At 46.3% G+C, this 22546-nt stretch overlaps 3 protein-coding genes across 6 annotated transcripts; all 3 read right to left on the bottom strand.

Moving 5' to 3' along the window:
* Positions 1-667: 667 nt before the first annotated feature.
* st6galnac2 (ST6 (alpha-N-acetyl-neuraminyl-2,3-beta-galactosyl-1,3)-N-acetylgalactosaminide alpha-2,6-sialyltransferase 2) lies at positions 668-6181 on the bottom strand. Its single transcript, XM_041062420.1, has 9 exons — positions 5922-6181; positions 4972-5053; positions 4727-4898; positions 4212-4365; positions 3577-3715; positions 3376-3479; positions 2680-2760; positions 2458-2560; positions 668-1680 (listed from the first exon to the last, which is right to left on the bottom strand). The coding sequence occupies exons 1-9, from the start codon at positions 6023-6025 to the stop codon at positions 1501-1503; spliced, it is 1119 nt and encodes a 372-aa protein (XP_040918354.1). The 5' UTR covers positions 6026-6181; the 3' UTR covers positions 668-1500.
* Positions 6182-6647: 466 nt separating this feature from the next.
* On the bottom strand, positions 6648-8026 carry LOC121198236 (protein ALEX-like). Its single transcript, XM_041062225.1, has 3 exons — positions 8007-8026; positions 7575-7676; positions 6648-7392 (listed from the first exon to the last, which is right to left on the bottom strand). Exons 1-3 carry the CDS (start codon positions 8024-8026, stop codon positions 6771-6773), a joined length of 744 nt encoding a protein of 247 aa, XP_040918159.1. The 3' UTR covers positions 6648-6770.
* A 147-nt stretch (positions 8027-8173) lies between these two features.
* On the bottom strand, positions 8174-22410 carry LOC121198363 (protein TsetseEP-like). Of its 4 annotated transcripts, XM_041062425.1 has the most exons (6): positions 22010-22410; positions 14387-14642; positions 13961-14326; positions 12839-12938; positions 11075-11143; positions 8174-8624 (listed from the first exon to the last, which is right to left on the bottom strand). In XM_041062425.1, the coding sequence occupies exons 1-5, from the start codon at positions 22298-22300 to the stop codon at positions 11110-11112; spliced, it is 1047 nt and encodes a 348-aa protein (XP_040918359.1). In that variant the 5' UTR covers positions 22301-22410; the 3' UTR covers positions 8174-8624; positions 11075-11109. The 4 variants fall into 4 exon arrangements, with proteins under 4 accessions (XP_040918359.1, XP_040918358.1, XP_040918355.1 ...); XM_041062424.1 differs by having other exon boundaries at positions 13961-14581; positions 22009-22410; XM_041062421.1 differs by having other exon boundaries at positions 13961-14642.
* Between the last annotated feature and the right edge of the window lie 136 nt (positions 22411-22546).

The following is a 22546-nucleotide window of genomic DNA, read 5'->3' as shown; positions in this document are numbered from 1 at the left end:
CCCTGTCGTAGGATTTAAGAAAGTTAGTGTACTTTCTTTGATTGCGTGCTGCTCTTTATAAAGGGATTGTGTCTTACCTGTTATCAAACACCTGTTTATTTCCACGTGCAGCTGTTACAGAGTAACATGATCCTTCATCTGGAGGCGTCTCTGAGCCCACCTGATGAACCGCAGCCCGCTGTTCCCTCTCTTTTAACTCAGTGTTTGGTCTCCACCAGCTCCACCATGCTGCAGCGTGTTCACCAGCTGCTCTGACTGAGTCTGTCTGCTGTTTGCTGCTCAGCAGGCTGTAGACAGAGGCTGTTTCCAGCTGTTTCTCTAAAAACATCTGCCTTTTATGCCACGAGAGCAGCCATGAGAAGCTTTGTAGAGCTGTAGAGGTGGAGGTAATTTACCTTTACACAGAGCCATTTGATCCACCTGTGGCATAAAAATATAAATTAGTGCAGCTTTAATGTATTATCTTTCTGAGAATCTTCATACTTCACTACATTTAAAATGAATCAGTTCTGTACAAAACCCACCTGAGAGCTCCAGTAACTGATCAGATTAGTAACTTATGATCAGTTAAAAAATACGGTGCCGTGTTGACTTTCAGATAATATATACATAATACTTTGATATGAATAAAGACAATAAAATGTTTAAATGATCAATAATTCAATTTACTTCAAAGTGTCACAGAGTGAAACATTTGCTTCAGTTTAAATTACATCAGTGCAATAAGAAAATCACATGTAACATCATTCAGTATAAAACAAAGAGCATATCCACCTGTAAAATAACTGCAGCTGAATTTGAGATTGCAGACACACACTGCACAAAATGTGGTATAAAAAACATGACTTAAAACATAATTCAGTTTATTGTAGAAATTATATTTGCACAGTACAGTGTGTGTGTCTGCTGACGATGAGGAGGAGACCACAAACCTCTCAGCCATTTGTTCAACAACATTTTGAGAAATCTTTTTTTAAAAACACTGTCACACTCAACAAAATGGGATTCATCCTGACTGTTTTAGTTTATTGATATATTTTCACTTTTCAGTTCAGTTGTTCCATTTCATCATTTTTTTGGCTTTTTAGATGTTTTTAGTACATATGCAGTTGTTGTTTTGTTGTTGTTGGTGCCTCCCCCCAAAAACCAAATAATTTCACCATTTCTTTTTACTCAGCTGAACAATGAAAGAGTTCAGTGACTTTCAAATGAAAATGGAAAAAACTGAACTGCTCATATTCAGTAAAACAAATGTAAAAATGATCAAACAAATGATTCTGCTTTTTAAAACTTCACATCAGCTTCAAACCTTCTGGACATATTCAGTTATGTGGGATGTTTTCCTCTTTAGAAAGTTTCAAAATTAAGTTCTTGTGTTTTCAACAAAACTTTTCCAGGCACAGCTGAAGAGGTTAAAGATGATGTAAACAAGAAAATAAAACGAACCCAGAGCTCCGTTCACTCTGCAGTCCTGAGAATTAATCGTGTCCACCTCCTCCATCAGCTGTCCCCCCTCCTCTGGTACAAACTGATGACCCTCCGGAGGTGCAGCGCCTCCCACAGCCGGCTCTCCATCTGAAGGTCGTGGTTGGCGTAGAACCTCAGAGGCTTCCTCATGGAGTCGTAGTAATGATCGGAGAACGCAGCGTAGTTCCTGGTGATGAAGCCGTAAGCAGAAACCTGAAGGACAGATGGAAAAACGTCCTTCAGCCATTGTTGATGTTGAGGACTTCATTCATCCACCGTTTACACACTGTGGACTAAAGGAGGCGTTTTCCTTTTACACTTTTATCCTTTATTTGTTTACATTTTGTCAAAATGTCCTCTCTAAAAGTTGCCGTATAAGTTATTAGCAGCTCCTGTTTGCACTGAACCCATGGATGTAAAGACAACTCTCACTGGTCCACTGTGATACTGAAGGAAACTTAAAAACAGCAGGATTCTCAGTGAAGTTCTGCAGCACAGAGAGACACTGTTTTAGACTGATATAAATGTGCAAATATTCATATATGAGTTTAAAAATCTTATGATCTTTCAGCTGATATTCACTGTTTCAAATCATCACACACATTTAAAAGAATCTCTTTAAATGTGGTTTTTAAACAAGAGGAACATTTACAGTGTGAAAACAGACACGTCAGTGCCCTCTGGTGGACAAACACTGTCCCTGAATGACAAACATGTCTTCGATCATTTATTGTTACTTATGGTCAGTGGTGGAGGAAGTACTCAGATCCTTCGCTTAAGTAAAAGTATGTAAGTATAATGAGGATTAAGGTTTAAAAGTAAAAATACTCATTATGCAGAAAAATGTAAGAAAGCTGTCGGATAAATGTGGAGCAGTAGAAGCAGAGAGTTGTATGAAATGGAAGAACTCAAGCAAAGAACAAGCACCTCAGATTTGTTCTGAAGCACAGTGCGTGCGTGCGTGAATGTTCTTGATGGAGTGTGTGTTACCTGGTCACAGGTGTGTAAGGCAGTCAGCAGCATCAGAGCTCCGGTGCTCGGCATGTACAGGTGACGGGTCCGGATGTTGTTCAGCAGAGGAGACTGAAGGAAACTGAGAGGTAATGAAAGGCAGAGACGTGGGTCAGCGCTGCGATCTGGTCCCAAACTGCCGCTGACATCTCGTTTCATTCCTGAAAACCGATGCTGCAAACGCAGCAGCACTAAGCTCACCTGTGTGTCACGTAGGAAATAAAATCCGGGTGGAGAATCTTGAAGCTCTCAGGTGGTTTGTGGCCAAAATACTTCCAGGGCCTGTTAGACACAAGAAACAATAACACCCGAGCACTTCTGCTCCAGCCCTGTGAACACTTAGATGTTTGGGAGAGATTTTTCTTTCCTGTTGGGTCTGAATGCACCTACGGTGGGTCACTTTGGACCAAATGTAATATAACAGCAAAAACTCCCATAAGGATTTAAAATAAAAGCAGAGACAGAAAGGAAACAAAGAACAACTTAACTCTTCATCTAAAAGTGTCTTTTCCTGATCAATCAAACCTCCTGAGTCTTTAAGGAAACACCTCCCTCTACAGGCCTTAAACAGCGTTACAGGACAGAGAGTGGGGGACACGCCTTCCCACCACGATCCCAAAGCTAAACTCATTTGTAGTTACACAGCACAGTCGTGCAGCAGCTACAGAGCAACATCGTCCTTCATCTGGACTGGTATTTGTGTCCACCTGAAGTCTTTTAGCTCTGCTTTTGGTCTCTACCAGCTCCTGAGGGAAATCTCAGGAGAGAGATCACTGCACTGACTATAGTAACTATTGTCCCACAATTCAATGCAGCAGAAGGTGATACTGGTTGAAAGGGAAAAATAAACTGAGATCTGTGTGCAGCTCCCAGTACTAAGGTGTTTAAAGCACTCACCTGTCCCCCTTGTCTCTGCCCGAGTGGACAGTCAGACCCTGAACAGCAGCTGCCATCATCACATAGTCTCTGAGGTCTGATGGGATGAAGATGTATTTTATGTCCTACAGCAGAAGAAGAAGGTACAAACACAGAGACAGAGAAATAAACTCAGCTGAGGAGAATGAAAGCCTGAGGTTTGTTTCTGGCAGCGTTTCTCACCGGGCTCTGAGGGACGCTGGTGAAGCCGTCTGTTCGGTACAAGCTCAGGGCGTTCTTCATGGTGTTTGTGGTGAAACCGTAGAAGGAAATCTTCGTCCCCACGTCTTTTTCAAAACCTCCGATCACTGCTCCATTCACCCTGAAGACCAAGGAAATATTTGTTCTATGGTCGCACACAGCACAGCATCAGAAGTGCTGCCAAAAAGACCATCTTCAGCCTTTTTCATTAAAGTCACAACTGTCCAGCACACCAGGGGGTGCACTGGAAGAAATGAAATTTAATATTCATCGTGATATTTTCATCAGTGTATAATCACCTGAAACTAAGAATCACTGTGCCTTCATTAGCTTAGAATGGAAAAGACTTCAGAGCCACGACTCTGAAGCAGCTGTGTGTCACAGCTGAAGCAGTGATACCAGGATCCTAACATGCTTCATACGGACACAGTCAGGAGACCTGGAGCTTTCAAACACTGTAGAGTTTGTCAGGGTTGAGAGGACAACGAGTCCAGTACAGACCAAAACACACCTGAAGGAGCTCGACCAAGGCCGAAGTGTCCCACAGGTGGGACGTTGAATTAAATAGCATTAAGCTCTGGGTGAAATCTGAAGGCTTCAGTCGTCTTCAGTCTCACCTGAAGACAAAGTCGTGGCTGTCGATGTTCTTTCCCTGTCCGGATCCTCGGAGGATGCCTCCGTTTCCAACCACAGCACAGCGAACACACCTGCCAGGTGAGCCTCGGTCAAAGAGACGAGAGACGTTGAGGAGGGAGAGAGTCGATCTGACCACTGGGACAAAAGAGGACAAATATCATCAACCTGCAGATTCCAGTTCACGGGTTTGTCTTCGGACAGGAGAGACGTTAGCTGTGACCTGGTCGGGGGCAGGGGGTCACTGATAGTCACATGACCAGCACTCAGCCAGTCATTTTAGAGCTGATCATGGTTCCATCTCTCTACTCATAATAAAATCTCACTGATAAACAAAACAGACACCGACTCAAACGACTGACCACAGTCAACCAGATCCTTCCTGACAGCAGCGGCTCAGCCTAGACTAGTTCAATTAGTTATATGAAGCACAAAGCACAGGGCCCGGGGCATGGGGCCCGGGGCCCCGGGCATGGGGCCCTGGGGCCCTGGAGCATACCACTGACAGGAAGTCCCTTCCAGCCATAGGGTGGTGCCTGGTTTTTTAGCTGTTCCCAGGCAGGTTTGGAGAAACTTTCCATCCACTGAAAGACCGGGACCGAGAACCTGAACCTCTTCCTGAGGAGAGGGTTGTGTCTCACCACTTTCCTCAAAGAACACGGAGCCTCTACCTGCAGACAGAGACAGGTTTAAAGCAAACACACAACGCTAACCAGCTGCAGCGGAGGAAGAAGAACAACTCACCATTTCTTCTTGTTGTTGAGCTGCTGCGATGCTTGTCCAGGCCACCTGATCGTCACCTGTCTGCCGCCTGTCTGTTGGCTCACTGACATCACCACACAATCAGACGCCCACAACAAGATTTACACAAACCTACTTTCACAGTCAAATTCACACCTTCACCAAACTTCACAGCTTTTCATTTTACAGGCTGCAGCTCCAGCGTCTTTGTTTCACCATAAAGGCAGAATTACAACTTTATCACAACAATAAGTGCAAACACGACAAATACAACAGTCAAATGCGACCAAAACACACTGAGTGTCCACTGTTTGTCAGGTGGACTCAGCTAATACAGTTTTTAAAAAGTGCTGATTCATCGTTTTGGACGATGTAGTTTGTGCTCCTGTGGAGCCGACAGGTGTTTCTATTATTTTGTCCACCCCATCTATGTCAGAGAACAACACAACATCCTGTTAAGATGAAGATAAACAGGTCAGAGTCCAAATCTGAAATAAACAACAACACACTAACAACAGCAGCGTCAGAAACAGCTGGACCATCGAGTCTAAAGTGGATCTGCGTCTGAATTCATACAGTCAGGATACAGTGCAGGGGTCAGAGGTCAGGGGTCAATCAGTGAATCTGCACATTATTGATTATTCTCTTCATTAACAGAATAATTGTTATATTATAAAGTGGAAGCTGCCTGATTTATAGTTTATTAGACTTTTAAAGTGCTGTACAAATAAAGTCTGATTGACTGATTGATTGATGACGCCAATAAAAACAAAGTAATGGCTGCTGAGGTCCTGCATCAGATGAAACACTGACAGTGAACAGCGTGGGTTTCTACAGTAAAGTGCGTTTTTCTAGTTTTCTATCGAGACTTCCAGCTCAGGTTTCTGATCCTGACCCCGGAGCAGTGTGAGAATTTAAAGCTGTACCTGACCAGGTGATCTCAGCCCACCTACCTGCCAGGTGTGACGTCGCTGTGTTGTCGGTATAAAATGGTGCAGATAATGAAAGAGAAGGTTCCCACGAGGAGGAACAGACATTTCATGGAGCACGCTCTCATTGTTCCCGTGAGAAGCTTTGAAAATCGCCCGCATCCGCTCCTTCTCCCTCTGTCACGGCTTCCTGTCAGGTGGGTTCAGGTGAGAGGCTCCGGCTAAAGTCCATTTCACCGCAGCGCGGGAGGAGGAGGAGCATCGGGTGACCAGGTTTTACAAAGCGAGTAGACCTGAAATCACTGCCTCACCTGGTCTGAGCTCACCTGTTTGTCTCACCTGTCAGGATGCGCGGGAGGTGAAAATGCGCGATTTCCCCTTTAAAGACGCAAACCTGTTTGTCCGGTGACGGAGGAAAAACACACGATCAGCGTTTACCGTCTCACGGACCTGGCGTGACGTCATTTTCAGGGGGGGGTCGGGGTCGGGGTCGCTGCCCTCTGGGAAAGATGACTTTTTAAATAACCGTTTATTGTACAACAGTTCCCAAAATTATTATTATTATTATTATTATTATTATTATTATTATTATTAAAAAAGGAAACATTCTGAGTTCTAATGTTTCCATAACAACAGATGAGTAAATCAATGTCATCACAATGAATCTACAGCTCAGCTGTTTCATATTCACATTTATTGTTTATTATCATAAAAATAAGTTATTACAGGATTCAGCTGAGAGGAAACTTCAGTTAACCCACTTTCACATGTCGGAGCGTCTCAGTAAAAATCACACAAAAGCAACCACAGAACATGTGACCAAATAAAGACACTACGTTACCCAGAATGCAGCAGCTACAGTCACTCTACAAGTCATGGACATTCTAGGTCAAAGTCAAAATGAGAAAAAAGCAACAGAGGCTGGGACAGAGGCTGGGACGGAGGCTGGGACAGAGGCTGGGACAGAGGCTGGAACAGAGGCTGGGACAGAGCCTGGGACAGAGGCTGGGACAGAGGCTGGGACAGAGAATGGAACAGAGGCTGGGACAGAGGCTGGGACGGAGCCTGGGACGGAGCCTGGGACGGAGGCTGGGACGGAGCCTGGGACAGAGAATGGGACAGAGGCTGGGGCAGAGACTGGGACAGAGGCTGGGACGGAGCCTGCGACGGAGGCTGGGACGGAGGATGGGACGGAGGTTGGGACAGAGCCTGGGACAGAGGCTGGGACAGAGCCTGGGACAGAGGCTGGGACAGAGCCTGGAACAGAGGCTGGGACAGAGCCTGGGACAGAGGCTGGGACAGAGGCTGGGACAGAGCCTGGGACAGAGGCTGGGACAGAGCCTGGGACAGAGGCTGGGACAGAGCCTGGAACAGAGCCTGGGACAGAGGCTGGGACAGAGCCTGGGACAGAGGCTGGGACAGAGCCTGGGACAGAGCCTGGAACAGAGGCTGGGACAGAGGCTGGGACAGAGGCTGGGACAGAGGATGGACAGCACTCAGCACATTTCACAGCTGCTAACTTTGGTCTCTACTTCCTTTACAGACTTTGTCACATTGGCTTTAAAATGTAAATCTATAGCATTTTACATTCAACCTTTGTGAGAGTTGGCGTTGCCACGGTAACGTGATGGACTCCCTGAGAGGACAGACGGTGTCTCGGCGTCTCAGAGGGAGTACAGCTTCAGCTGCTCCTCCATGTCCCCCTCCGTCACCTCCCCCAGCGCCTCCTGGTTCTCCCTCAGCAGCAGGAAGATGGCTGCCAGCTGCTCCTGTTGCACCCTGGGAAGTCAGTCACCAAACACAGACACACACACACACACACACACACGCATATGATGTCCCATGCTGCTGACTTGTAGTGACATTCAGAAACATGAGGCAATGTGTGTGTGTGTGTGTGTGTGTGTGTGTGGTGTGTGTGTGGATGTTGTATGGAGACTGGATCAGCACTGGAATCAGCTCTGTGTCCCTGTGTGCTGTGGATCTGTCTCTGTCTCTGTCTGTGACCGGTCTCCACAGACCCCCCCCCCCCCCCCCCCCCTCTCTGGTTCAATCATCAAAGCTGATTCTTATTCTCTTACACACGTTACATTCACTGGAATAACACACGTGATCATCTGTGTCGTCATTCTTGGATTGAATGTGTCGCTGTCAGTCATGTAACGCGTTCACCTGAACGGGGATGAGAAGTGCGACACTGTGAAAACACAAAGGTCAGACCCACAACACGGAAACGGCAAAGCCTCAAACACGCACTGCTGAAACACAACACGTGCACAGTTTCACACGTTTATTTCATGTTTAACATCCAAACCAAACTCTGCAGAAAGGTGAGAGGCACAGGTTATTCCACGCTGACTGACACAGCCGACGCTTCAGGTTTACATGACACATTAAAAACAGAAAATGTCACACAATCCTTCCTCTGCCCTTTTATCACAATAACTACACACAAAGCTTCAGTTAACACAACTCTTGGTTTTCAGGGTTTGACGCCTGAAACTTTTCTCTTATCTTCAGACAAACAGCAGATTCCTGAAGGCACTTTGGTGAAAGGACGCCTGAAAGCTCTGGTTCCCCTCCCAGAAAAAGCTCAGCTAACACAAAGACGGGCAGGTTTTTAATCTCCTACTAAATGCATAGGTTCATTCTTCACTCCTCCTCCTCCTCTTCACAGATCAGCTCTAAGGCGGGGGTTTGAAGTCTTATGTGGATCCTTCAGTTGTTCTGAAAAGACAAAAAGACGAAGAAAGTCGTTTTTCGGTCTCATGACTTTTACAGAAAATATGTTTTTGTTAAAAAGAACCAGAGTTTTTAACAGAAATCACAAAGTCTGTGCTGAAGAATCAGAGTTAAATGCACCTAATCATCTCATCGATCAGCGATCAATGAATACTCCACTGTGGTCAGAAATATTAAATGTGCCTGATTTCAGTGGTGGAGAGTTAAACTGGACTCACTTCATCATCTCAGGGTGAAACACTGAAGGTTTGACTTCAACAAACAAACAAAGCGGGTGTGTTGTTATAGAAGCACTCACCGTTGGCTGTGGTGTTAGCGGGCAGCATGCAGGGTTAGCAGGACAGCAGCACAGCTGGACAGAAGCTGACAGATGTGACGACACTCAAATAACTGAAATGAACTAAAAGACGCATCTGAACCACAGGCGCTGGAGTCGGAGGCAGAAACCTGCTGCACCCGAGAGCAGACGAGACTCCACACCTGTTCTCACACCTGTTTTCACACCTGTTCTCACACCTGTTCTCACACCTGTTCGTACCCTGCTTCAGTCTTTAACACTTCATCTGCTGCTTTTCTTTTCAGTTATTTTAGTTTTTTAATTTTCATGAATAATTGTGAGCGTTGCACCGTCAGTCAGACAAATCAAGAGAATAATCTGAAAAATCTATAAGTGGAAAAATCAGCCGAGGCCACTCCGAGCTCGTAACAGGATTTTTTTTTTTGAATTTCTGCTGAAGTAATGGCTCGGATCACTTCCTCCCTCCGTGTTCGTAAGCACGCAGAGCCCAGTGATCTCCCATCATTCCCAGCTTCATCCTGAACAGAGGTTTAATCAGACAGAAACGGTGTAATGACTGTGTTTGTCCTGCAGAGGGCGCTCACGTCTCATCAGCTGTTACCTGTCACTGAACATAAACCTGTGCTAACTGATGGAGGAGAAATGCTCCTGCTGAAGCTGCTGTGACGCTGATGCACTGATGTAAACGTTCACACCCTCTGAGGTGAAGTGGTGAATCTGTGTCCGCAGGTTCAGCTGCTGAGCCTGAACACGTTTCACTCATCCACAGCAGATGAACCAATGAATGTTTCAGAAGTTTTTTTCATTTAAAGTAAGTTTTTCCATTTTCTGCCACTTCATACTTTCACTCATTTCAGAGGCAGATGTTTTCACTTCTCTGCATTTATGTATTTAACTTCCTGTCCTCTCAGTATGTTCTGATGCTTTCAGCTGTGGTGTTGCTGCTTTTAATCATGTACAACGTCTGAATTCTTCTCCCAGAAAGCGTTAAATTTCATGAACGCTGCCTCTGACCTTCATTCATGTTTGTTATTTTTCCATCATCTTATTTTTGTTGTGTTAAACATTGTTCAGTCTCTCACTTTAATATTTGTATATTTTCCGTCTTATATTTTATTCCCACTGGTCTCAGCACTGAGGACAATGTGTCCTTTGTGTTTCCTATCAAAGCCTGATGAAGGATCCTATAGGATCTTTTGTGTTGTATAGATGTCCCACATTGGACGACCTCCCCAGCGTCTCAGGCCTCTTTTGTCCTCACAGCGAGTACATGCTGGGCTCTGCTGGGAGGTTTAAGCTCCAGGACACAGTGACAGGACAGAGGACAGAGGACTGAGGACTGAGGACAGAGGATAGAGGACAGAGGACAGAGGACTCAGGTTTGGCGTGTTCTGTGGACAGGAGCTGAATAATAAGAAGATAATGTGAGAAACTGTCCCCCATCTGGAGCGATGGACTGTGAGACATACTGCAGTCATGCTGGTGTAACAGCTGTGTGACAGCGTGTAAACACATGACCCATGTGACCCACGCATCCATGTGTGGGTCACATGTGACAGCGTCCAGCAGACTCTCTGACACCTGGACGTTCAATAAAACAGGATTTTAAAAAGCAGGAGAGTCGAAGGATGATTCATTAGGCCGGGGGGGAGGAGGGGGAGGGGGAGGGAGGGGGAGTTATCAGTAAGGATGGACTGATCATTCATTATTTATCAGTATCAACAGACTCAGTCTGTGCTGGTCGATCTCATAATCCTGTCTTTTGTCTTTTGTTTGTTGTTTTTTGAATAAAGGTTTTGAACACCAGACATTTCAAACAATTACAGTTAAAATATTTCACTGCCATTTTCATATTTAACAATCAAACACTCTGTGGTTAAACTTCACATTTAGCTATTCAGTGACTGATAAGACAGAAGAACAAAGAAGTGTCTCAGAGACTGAGGACAGACAGAGGTTTAGTGAAAAACTCAATAAAAGCTGTGTGAAAACACACGTAATGTATCCGTGGACACAAAGTACACGGTGGGTTTCATCAGTCCATCCATCCTGGGGCTGTCGGGGTTGATTTAAGGGGAGTGCTGGAGGTTTGGGTGCAGTCGGGTGGTGGACAGGTCATATTCAAACATCACCTTACCATCTCCCTCCTAACACTCTGTCTGCTGAGGCTGATTACAGACAGGTCAAATCAGATGTAAGCTCTATCCTGGAAAGATAAAGAAGGTGGAGGCCGTCAGTCGCCGCGCTGACTCACACAGAGCAAAGACACAGACATGTCCATGTGTCCATATCCACGGCTCATAAACTGTAAATGACACAGAAACACTGGAGGCGGAGTGGATAAGTTACAGCTGAGGTTTGGGCTGAGCATCATTCTCATTCATTAAATATAATCCTGCTCGTCCACAAACCTTACTGAGATTTAATCTGTATAAAACAGAGAAAAGCTCCTGAGCCCCACGGTCCTGAGACGGAGAGTGTGCTGGAAATATTAGCGAAAGATCCGAGATGCACCAAAGATGATCTGAGTGTAGAAATTATTACCTTGTGTTCAAGATCCATATTTACAACTACAGACAGATTATATCTGACCATGTCTGAGGCTCAGTGTGTGGTGCTGGGGAATGACTGAGGGTTGACTCCCAGGCTGGGAGCTGGGGGACGGTGCCATCATGCCGTGTGCTGCTGTTGGGACGGGCACAGGACAGAGTTTATAGAAACTTACTGAGGGGAGATGGAATGAGGAACCTGGACGAGGTTCAGCGTTCTCTGTCCGTCCCTCTGCCAGAGAAATATTTACTCATCTGTGATGTCATTTGGCCCCGAGACACAACTCAGACCGAGATGTGAAGGGAAATAAACTCAGCAGAGGACAAAGACTTTCCCTCCTCTGCTGCTCTCAGAGAGCGGACGGACAATGAGGCAGCTCTGCCAAGCCACGGAAACAGTTTAAGAGCTTCTGGAGTTTAAAAAAAGAAAAGAAAAGAGCCTCCAATCAGGAAGCTGCAGACGCTGACTCCCCACGCTGACAAAAAAAAGACAAAGACAAACACCAGAGCTAAACCTCCACCATGTGAACGTTCTGGTCCTCAGTGTCTCCTCCCGCACCCTCCTTCCTTTGACTCAGATTTAAATTAAAAAAAAAAAAACCCTTTGTCCAGCTTCAGACAGACAGACAGACAGACACAGAGAGACAGACAGACAGACAGACACAGACAGACAGACAGAGAGACAGACAGACAGACAGACAGACAGACAGACAGACAGAGAGACAGACAGACAGACAGACAGACAGACACAGACAGACGGACAGACAGACGGACAGACAGAGACAGACAGACACAGACAGACGGACAGACAGACAGACAGACAGACAGACAGACACAGACAGACAGACAGACAGACAGACAGACACAGACAGACGGACAGACAGACAGACAGACAGACAGACAGACAGGATGTGTTGACAGGAGAACCTGCTGTGTGCTAATGCAGAGACTCTGCTGATGAAACGCTCAGAATCAAACGCACCTGACGTTTCATCCGTCAGTTCGTTTTTAAAAACTGAGAATCTGAGGTGATCTGTTTCACCAGTGTCACTGGTGTCACTCACCTGTCTCGTCCAGGTGTCGAGTCCAAAAACACGAACTGTGACTTACGTCTCTGAAAACACTGTCCTACTGTCCTGTCTGTCTCAGCTTCCTCATCACATCATGATGATCTACACACTGTAAAGGAGCAGAAGCTTCTGTCTGGAAGCTTCAGGTGTTTGTGTGTTTGTATGGACATGCACAGAACATGGTATCATCACCAGCATGAAGGCGAGTAGGTAAGGCAGGATAAAGGGGGGGGGGGTAGTAGAGGTGAGGGGGAAGGGGGAGGAGCCAGCGTTCCAACTGACCTCTGCTCCTCCTCGATCTCCTCCTTCGTCATCAGGGTCTCAAACTTGCTCTGTTTCTTTCCCGGAGTGAACTTCACTGTATCTTCAGCTGCAGCCACATCTGGAACAGACGAGACACACAGGAGAAGGACAGTGTGGACCCCATGTCTCTGGCTGTCCTCTGTGCCGGCTTCGATCTAACATCAGTCAGTCTCCTGAGTCACGCTGTGTTTTACACACCTTTGTGTAAAATATCGCTCACTTTGCAATTTATAAAGTTTTTAGCTTCACTAACACTGAAATAACAGATTTACTGTTACTGCACCTGTTGGATGTTAATGGAACAACCATATAATCATATTACTGATAATCCAGTTATCACTGATGCTTTGTTAGCATATAAAACACAGTGTACTGTTAGCTGGATGCTAACGCTGATGCTAAGTCTTACTAAAGCTTTGTCACTGAACTTGGTGTGTTAGCAGTGTTAGCTTATACCTGTACCGCACACACACACCTGCTGGTCCACCTGCTGTGTCTCAGGTTGGACAGACATAAAGCTGATTGTCAGTCTGGACAGCGGCTGTTGTTCAGAGCAGCCAAGCTACTGTCTGTTCAAGATTAAGTATCATCCTCTTAAAGCAGATGGCTGCTCCACCTCCACACACACACACACACACACACACACACACACACACACACACACACACACACACACACACACACACACACACACACACACACACTGTCATTACAGTCCTGTCTCTGAGCAAACAGACGGTAAACAGCTGGTAGAGACTGGTCACCATGTGGCTGCTGGGACTGTTGGAGCAGGTGTGACTTGTTTTGATGCTGGCGTGTTGAACATATGAACTTCACATGTAAATAAGTCAGTGCAGGTCACTCTAACATCAGCTGTCATCACATGTAAAGCAGTTTTCCTGATCGATGCAGCGCTGCAGCTCTTGTATTGATTAGTGTCCTGACTCAGTGATCAGAGAAAGACGTCCTGGGAAACTCTTCCTCGTCTCTCTACAGGTAGATGTTCAGGACTGTACCAGAGGGTCCCACCTACGTCTCCAGTCTGTGTATTAACATGTTCAACGTGTCCAATAAGACTAAGACTAAAAGCTAAAGCCTTACCGTTGTTCAGGACGGTCTCTGGGTCAGGTTCGGGTTTGGGCTCGGGTGAAGCCTCTGCCACGTGTTCAGGGGTCGGCAGGCTGTCCTCTGTGGAACCAGGGACCAGCTCCAGTGAAGAGTCCTCCACAGCTCCTTCTGGTTCAGCCACAGGCTGCAGGATCACTTCAGGTGCTGGTTCAGACTCGACCACAGGGTCTGGATCAGGCACTGCAACCAGCTCTGGGACAGGCTCTGGGACAGATTCTGGTGCCGATACTGGGTCTGGGACAGGCTCTGGGACAGATTCTGGTGCCGATACTGGGTCTGGGACAGGCTCTGGGACAGATTCTGGTGCCGATACTGGGTCTGGGACAGGCTCTGGGACAGACTCTGGTGCCGATACTGGTTCTGGGACAGGCTCTGGTGCTGATACTGGGTCTGGGACAGGCTCTGGGACAGGCTCTGGGACAGGCTCTGGTGCCGATATTGGCTCTGGGACAGGCTCTGCTGTTGATACAGGTTCTGGCATAGGTTCTGGTACTGCAGCTACTGCTTGTGCTGCAACTGGTTCTGGTACAGTCTCTGGTACTGTGACTTCTGGTTCTGGAACAGGTTCTGGTGCTTTCACTGGTTCTGGGACAGGTTCTGGTGCTTTCACTGGTTCTGGGACAGGTTCTGGTGCTGGTTTTGGTTCTGGGACCGCCTGGAAAGACAAAAGATTTAAAAACAGTTGAGATAAAAGTGTGAACTTGTCAAACTGTGACATTTGAAGTGAGCAGCTGTTTCTCGTCAGCAGTGTTGGATCCGTGTGTTGGATCCGTGTGTTGGATCCGTGTGTTGGATCCGTGTGTTGGATCCGTGTGTTGGATCCGTGTGTTGGATCCGTGTGTTGTTGTGTTGCTGACCGAATGTTCAGCTGGTTGTTGATAACACACCTGCAGCACTTTGTAAAACTTTGAGTGAAACCGTCCTGTGAGCGCGCTGCGTTCTAACAGATTTACTGACGTGTGTACGAGATGCTGACTGAGCGGTGACCTCTGACCTCCCTCTGAGGATCGGTTGTGTGGATGTCTGCTGTCAGTTGCAGCTCTTTGCTGAGCACCAGCCTCCACCTGCCACTGACACCAGGACAAATAAAACCCTCTTCAGTGTCCACCGACCTGTCCTTTCCCTGCCACCTGACACACACACACAGATGCACCTGTCTGTGTCTTTTGTGAAGTGCTGACTTTGCAGATCTGGTTTCTCCATCAGCCTCTGTGCTGCGGCAGCTTCACGTCCACAGCAGGACGACTGGTCTCTGCAGCTCACGTTTTTCTATAGCTTCTATCATTATTTTCTACATGTTACTGTTTAAATCAAGATAAACTGAATACAAGTGGATCCAATACATTTAGTTTATTAATCAATGAGTCACCTGACAGGAGATTCTCCTGATTATACTTTATACTTCCTGTTTATACTAATATCCATACACAGACTTATTCAGTGTGTGTTTAGTGCTTTTGCTAAAGGACTGGATCTGAATGCAGTCTGGTCCCATCAGTCAAACCCGGACAGACGCCACAGTTCTGCTGCTGATGACTCACTACAGTGACAACTGGTAGCACCGGGGCGTGGTGGTGGTGGTGATGGTGTGGGGGGGGGGCATCAGACCGGGCCTGTCTGCTGCCCGCCTGGGCTCTTAATCCCACAGCAGCCGGAAGCACCGGTCCCTCCCTCTGCCTCTGAATTCCTCGGCAGTGAAACACCAAAATAATCTCAGAGCAGAGAGCCGAGGCTGAAGCAAAGTGTCCGGGTCACGAGTCACTAAAACCTTTAATGACTCAGCAGGATGATAAACTGTATTCTTAGCTAAAACCAAGGCCCAGCTGTTACTGCTGGGTGAGATCATCACGTGTTTCAGGGAACGAATCAAAGATTATGAGCCACGTCAGATTATAAAACACTGAATCAAGATTAGAAAATGATCTGAGATCACCAACCCCGAAACAAAATGTAGATTATTAAATATGATCATCATTTATCGATTTCATTTTATACTGTAGTGCTTTTAGAATTCATACTGTGTGTATAGTTTGGCATTCAGAGTGGGCAGCAAAGGAAACATGTTTCCTCACTGTGCACATAAAACACTTTGACTTGATACGAACTGAGTCTAACAGTAAATACAGATTTTAAGATGCTGAATAACGGAGCAACTATTTCCAAACTGTAAAACTGAAAAGCAGTCAGATGTAAAGTTAAAGGAGTATGAGGCATTTTGCAAAAGGATCTGGCTCCGTCCTCCTCATCCAGCCTTTATGACCTCTGAGAGCGTTTCCTGCTCAATATGTCCTAATCTGTAACAGTACACCGAGCACTTCCCTCATAAAAGCCATTTTAGCTGCGTTACAGGGCGCGGAGGACGGGCATCAGATCTCCTGGCATGTGGGGAATTCAGTGAACTACCTGCACAAACACGAAAGAGGAAGCAGGTCCAGTGGGTGAAGAGCCTGAGCAGCATCATCACAGGACACTGTGTGAGCTCCACACAGGGTCAGTGAGTCGGACTCATGACGACTTGGCCTGTAGGTTCAGTGTGATTCACTGTGAACCTGAGCCCTGGTTTTTTTTTCCAGCCTTTATCTGTTCACATTCAGTCCAACTGTCCCAGTAACAGCAGCTGAACCAGCTGTGATCAGCTCCTGTCTGTAGTGAAACCATGGATGGACAGACTCCTCTCACTGAATCACTGTGACACTGAGGGAAACCTAAAAACAGCAGGATTCTGAATGGAGTTCTGCAGCTGTGAAGAATGGATTTTAATTATAGTGTTTAAGTGGATTAATGGACATTAATGTTGTGATGGACCTGCTGTTTATATATCACCTGTGCACACCTGTCGCTTTCACCTCACGCAGTACCTTTACCCGCCGGGCACCATGTCGCTCCATTAAAAATCTATTAAAGCTTTCTGAGGGTCAGTTAGCAACAGGATAATGTGCACAGCTCATTCATGGATGGATCTGTACCATCGACTCTCCCACGATGTGAAGGAAACAGGCCTCCATAGACTGATAACATACAGAAAATGAAGCTGTAACCTTCAGACAACCTTCATGGTTTAAAACATCAAGTAAATAGGAACCTTCTCATGAATGAAATCCCAGAGTTCCCCTGGCGGCAGCACAGAGGGTCTCGGGGTCTCGGGGGCATCTGGGCTGGAACAGACTGTGGCTGTGGCACGAACCGTCCATCTCTGTCCAAACACAGACTCACTGTTCCCTCTACTCTCTGCTTTATCTCCACTTCAGCTCCCTGACCCCGCCTCCATTTCTAAATCAGACAATCAGACACGTCCACTCTGTCCCCTGAGCCCACCGGCCTTCAGGGACATGTCTGCAGGACTGTCTTCTGTCCTGAGCTGGGACAGGCAGGGACAGACACCAGGTGTGAGTACGGACAATCACTCTCAGACTGTTTTAACACTGTAAGTAAACACAGTGTGTGAGCAGGGTTAAACACTGAGAGCGATTCCTGTAAGAAGCAGGAGTCTGTTCAGGAAGAGGATTTCAGTTCCACTCACCCTCGTCTGAACATCCTGCACCATCGACTCTGTCACTTATCAACGAGTCAAAAAACATTATTCTATTCAGATATATACCATGAACCAAACCCAGAATCAGTGAGCAGATCTGATAAATGGTTCCCAAAGGCAGAACAACACTGGGCTCTGATGTTTGTCTGTTAAAGACTCGTCTGAACAGAGTCTGTCGTCCCTGTGGAGTCAGCGTGGCCTTTCAGAGGAGAGAGGCCTCTGAATCCTCTCTGGAGTTCTGCAGTTTGGCCAAAAAAGACCAAAAAATGCAGGATTTGAGGGCGTGGCAGCAGCAGCAGCAGCAGCAGCAGCAGCAGCAGCAGCTGTGGTGCTGCCAGCCTCTCTGAAATCACCACAGAGGAGGAATTAGCCGCGATGCTGTGATATGAAGCCATTGTTTTCTCCTGGATTTGATGCCCAGCCAACAGCTCTGTGGAGCAGAGGTGCAGTGAGTCCAGACCAGGCCTCAGAGGGAGGAGAGAGGCAGGAACAGGGCCAGGCCAGGGGGAAATACCAGCAGAGGTATGTCAGACAGCGGAGGAGGGCCAACCAGAAAACAGCTCAGTGATTCAGCAACTTGCTACTGTTCACAGTCCGATCAAAGCCAAAGTGACCAGAGGTCAGTGAACGCCACACAGACCTCGGCCCAGATGACACAGACTCGGTCCTCTGGTTGGGGGACAACTGACTGATGGGAGGCATTAAAGCGAGAAACAACACATAACAACAACATAAACAGTTTGGTGGGGTGGGGGCTTCCTGTTTCGGCCCCCGTAAGCTCTGTGCCCGGCCCTGGCATGTTTAACGTGAGCAGCCTAACCTCCTCTGTGCTGGACTGGGAACAGCTGGCTCCAACACAGCCTTCCTGCTTCAGACCCGACGATGTGAGCGCTCTCACATTTCCATATAAGGAGGGCTGCGTCGCCACGAGCAACACAGTTTGTAATTTTCAAAGAATGAGGAGGGAGAGGAAACGTTTAACAGGTCTGAAAGCTCAGCGCACCAGCCAGTGAACTTTACACGAAGCCAAACTGTTTGTCTGAACGTCCTCGTCCCCACTGCAACAGTTCAACACATCAGTCTGAGTCTGAGATGCAGCTTCATCTCCCTCTGCCTTAAATAGGCCACAGTGTGGATGGAGGTGGAGTCCATGCAGTTTGAAACTCTAGAGGAAGGAACAGCAGAAACATGCTAAGCACATAGATATCAAAGAGCCAGACTGGGCTGTGCCTCTGTCAACCGGAGCACTGACACATGACCTGGACAGACACTATGCACCTGATCTCTACACATTCTGAATGAGTGGAAAACACATGAAACTGACACACGTCGGGTCTGCCGTGGTTTGATGGGTCACACCAGAGAATCAGCTCCAGCAGGTTGTGACGACGCCCAGTTGATTCATCGTTTTTGTTTTTTTTGTTTTTTTGCTTCACTCGACAAATTTATGGAAACACGACAATTTCCTTCTTCAGATTTTCTAAAACTTTGTGCTAAATTTGGATGGAAACATTTTCTTCCAACTAACTGGGTTCACTTCAACTTTGAAATAAAATAAAGTAAAATAAAATCTGGAGAAATGACAGAACATTCTCATGTGAACTGGCGCAGTGACACTGACGGGCAGCGACCGTCTGAATCCCACACAGCTTCAGCTGGAAGAGACGAAGGCCAAAACAACAAGAGTGGCTGTGCTCACACACACAGACCTCCTTCATGAGGACAAAGAAAACTGTGAAATCTACCATGATGCAGTGCGGCAGCTATAAGTCAGACAGCTGAGGCGTACGCTGTGTGTGTTGGATAAGGTTATCAGTGGAGGGCGTGACTGAAGACTTTTAGCTGCTCAGCTATCAGACTGATGTCTGATGTCTTGTCAGCGGAGTTGTGTGACACTCAGTGTGTCGTGTGGTCCACGTGTCAGTGTGAGGATGTCTGTCTCTGAAGGATCCACAGCATTTTGCTCACGGAGCGAATTTAAAACAGATTCAGAGAAAACAAAGCTCGATGACAGAAGTTTGAGACGGACACGAACTCATCAGGACTGAAGATGAACAACTGTGTCCGAAAATATCTGTGGACATAAAAACCAAAGGAGAGAAACCAACTACGACTCCCATGGTGCATTTCACTGACAAACATCCAATCAGAGATCAACAGTGAGCTGAAGATAAAAGATTACATCATCAATGAAGTTATTACAAAGCACATCTGTGATAAGTTATTATGTTTACAATAAGAAGAAGAAGCAGACATGCTCTGTGATGATGCAGGTGATCTTGGTCCAGATCAGGAAACACCTGACCACAGTCTGGAGTCACAGCAAAGGCTCTGATACTTCTGTTAGTCACAGGTTTCACTTTCTGATTTTTAATCCGTTTGCTAAAACGTCTAAAACTGCAGCTGGACAGCAGGATGGAATAACTCAGAGCAGATCGTCAAACATCACAGCAACCACTGCGAAGGTGCCACACCCACCTCCACCTCTCCATTTCAGACATGCGACACCATGAACACAGGTGTAAATATAGGATTCCTGTTTGGCTCCAAATATAGACGGCCGGTCCGTGGCATGTTACAGCCGCTGTGGGCACATTCCTCAGGCTTTTTACGAGCCTCAGCTCGGAGAGGAAAAAAGGTCAAAAAGATCCAACAAACGAGAGTCAACACGCACAGAGACCTCTGGAGACTAACCGTGTCCAGAGACAGGTGTCTGCACCGCCGCCAGCAACACCTGATTTGCATGTTGGTGTGTAACCATGGTAACATGAGCAGACATTCAAATGCCTCAGGAGGACTAACACACGGCCTCATGTGTGGATGGTTTCACTCCGCGTTCCTCAAAACAGTTCAACATTTTCCTAAAGGCTGGACAGTGTGTGCACAGGCAAATCCACACCCAGTGACCAGCTGCTGAGAGAGGAACTCGATTATTGGACGTGTTAATAATCAATACACAGTTAGTCGTTCAAAAAACGACACCTCGCAAAGTGCAAGAGTTTTCTGCCGTGGCCTATAACTCTGCCATGACACAAACATTATTCCTATTATGAGTTTAAAAAATTAGCTAAAACTATTTGACAATTAATGGGTTAATAGTTAATCAGCATCTGTTTTGACAGACGTTCACTCTTTGGCATCAGTGTTCCACTTTTCCTGGTCCCAGCGTCTTCTCTCTTGTCTTCTGCGTCTGTCTTCAGTAAAGCAAAGACCTCTGGGATCTGGACGTCAGCTGAGTGAGTGATTGATTGATTTGTGATCAAACAGCCAAAATAAACTTCAACTAGCAGGAAATTCATTTTAAATCCACATGTGAGAGGCTGGTGGTTCCAACGGTCTAATCAAAGACTAATGAAGGCCGTTAATGATCAGGGAGGACAGGAACGCAGCAGCTGGTTCAGGAGGCAGAGGGACCGATAACACGGAGACACAGCAGCTGTAATGATCCATCAGTCTGGATCGACTTTGTGCCCCAACACAGCTGATCTGTGATCAGTGTCCCACGGTTCAGATACAGCTACAGACCAACCAGTGTGAGTACTAACTCTCATTTCCACACGATGATACATCAGGCCAATTATTCAGAGGACAGAAAGTTTATCTGTGACAAATCTGATAATCAATTAATGAATTAAGTCATTTATGAAAAAAAAGCCCATTCATCCTCCGGGTCCATTTTCTGTTTCTCTGAATCTCTTTGGGTTTTTCCTGGGTTCTGGGTTATTGACATTTTATTGACTAAATAATTAATTAAACAAAAATAATAATTAATCACAAAACCATGACTAAGCACTGGCTGCTCCTCTCTAACTCACAGCTCAAAACAAAATCACCTGTCAGGTGGTAATGAATAACTGATTAATCAAACATCCCTCAACATTTCCTCCTCCATTATTAGAAACATCAACAGCTCAAAGTAACGTAGCTACAATATGTTTATGGTGTATGTTATTAAGAAAAAGTGAAACTCAGCTTTTACAGTTCAGAAGCAGCAGCTGAGATTAAAAAAAAAGAAGGTCCATCTCAGGAGACATGTTTAAACGTTGAAAAGCAGCAAAGCATTGTGGGAGAAGGTTTAATTAACTGATTAAATGAGTCATATCTTCAATAATATATTACATCACATTTTATTACATTTCATTAACAGTTAATTGATCGTCAGGTTTCTGATCAGTTAACTTCCTGAAGTCATTAATAAATAAATAAATAATGATTTCAGAGCTGTGTCATGTTAACGTCGCTTTGATTTAACGTGTGTAATTATATATTATTTCATTTTATTTTATTTTACTATGCACTTGAATATCTGCACTGACTTTCCTTCGAGATCAATAAACTTTTATCTATTTTAGCCTAAAAACTTATTGGTTGATAAGAAAAATCAGCTGGTTTGTCAGTGCAAGTTTCTGCCAACTTTAAATGGGTGTTCACGCCATCATTGGATTTTCTACAGACCAATAAACTGATCAAAAAGAATCGATAGATCTTACCTTCACTTGTGAATCCGGAACGTCCTGGATCTTCTCAGCGGCTCCGATGTCCTCCACAGCCGGAGCAGGAGCTTCAGGGCGCGGGGAGACTTCGGGCTCGGGTCGGAGCTGCTCCCCCAGAGCTCTGGACGGAGGGACGTCGTCTCCGTAGCCGACTCTGGGCTTCTTGTTCCCGGCTGAGGAGGAGGAGGAGGAGGCGTCGGGCTTCTTGCTGAGGAGCGAAGAGGCGAAATAAACGGCGACGACGGTGAAAAGGATGGCGGGAATGATGACGGTGGGGTCCAGGTCCATGCTGCTGGTTTTATGAATGAAGACTTTAAATACTGAAAGTGTGTTTTCGGGAGTGTGTGCGATCAGAGAGGAGGGCGGTGTGTGTCGCTCGGACTCCAGTCACACACACACTGAGCTGCACCCCGCCTCCACACACCGCCTCACCTAACAGCTGACCGGACACAGCTGGCAAGTTACACACCGCGAGGGGGAAATACTACATCCGCCTTTCTTTCAAATTAAAAGCCACTACAGGATATACATGTT

Source organism: Toxotes jaculatrix, chromosome 18 (assembly GCF_017976425.1).
Source record: "Toxotes jaculatrix isolate fToxJac2 chromosome 18, fToxJac2.pri, whole genome shotgun sequence".
Lineage (NCBI taxonomy): Eukaryota > Metazoa > Chordata > Actinopteri > Toxotidae > Toxotes > Toxotes jaculatrix.
Note: the sequence above shows the minus strand (reverse complement) of the source record. Positions and strands in the feature narration are given on the sequence as shown.

What these genes read in the sequence shown, in the direction of transcription:
- st6galnac2 (XM_041062420.1), bottom strand. Translation starts at nt 6,025, where the DNA reads ATGAGAGCGTGCTCCATGAAATGTCTGTTCCTCCTCGTGGGAACCTTC. An exon ending in CCAGCGTCCCTCAGAGCCCG is followed by an intron (nt 3,480 to 3,576) that starts GTGAGAAACGCT and finishes CTTCTGCTGTAG; the next exon opens with GACATAAAATACATCTTCAT. An exon ending in ATTTCCTACGTGACACACAG is followed by an intron (nt 2,561 to 2,679) that starts GTGAGCTTAGTG and finishes ATTACCTCTCAG; the next exon opens with TTTCCTTCAGTCTCCTCTGC.
- LOC121198236 (XM_041062225.1), bottom strand. Translation starts at nt 8,026, where the DNA reads ATGACGACACAGATGATCAC. An exon ending in ATGACGACACAGATGATCAC is followed by an intron (nt 7,677 to 8,006) that starts GTGTGTTATTCC and finishes CTGACTTCCCAG; the next exon opens with GGTGCAACAGGAGCAGCTGG. An exon ending in ATGGAGGAGCAGCTGAAGCT is followed by an intron (nt 7,393 to 7,574) that starts GTACTCCCTCTG and finishes AAATGTGCTGAG; the next exon opens with TGCTGTCCATCCTCTGTCCC.
- LOC121198363 (XM_041062421.1), bottom strand. Translation starts at nt 22,300, where the DNA reads ATGGACCTGGACCCCACCGTCATCATTCCCGCCATCCTTTTCACCGTC. An exon ending in TTCCGGATTCACAAGTGAAG is followed by an intron (nt 14,643 to 22,009) that starts GTAAGATCTATC and finishes TTGTCTTTCCAG; the next exon opens with GCGGTCCCAGAACCAAAACC. An exon ending in AGAGACCGTCCTGAACAACG is followed by an intron (nt 12,939 to 13,960) that starts GTAAGGCTTTAG and finishes CGTCTGTTCCAG; the next exon opens with ATGTGGCTGCAGCTGAAGAT.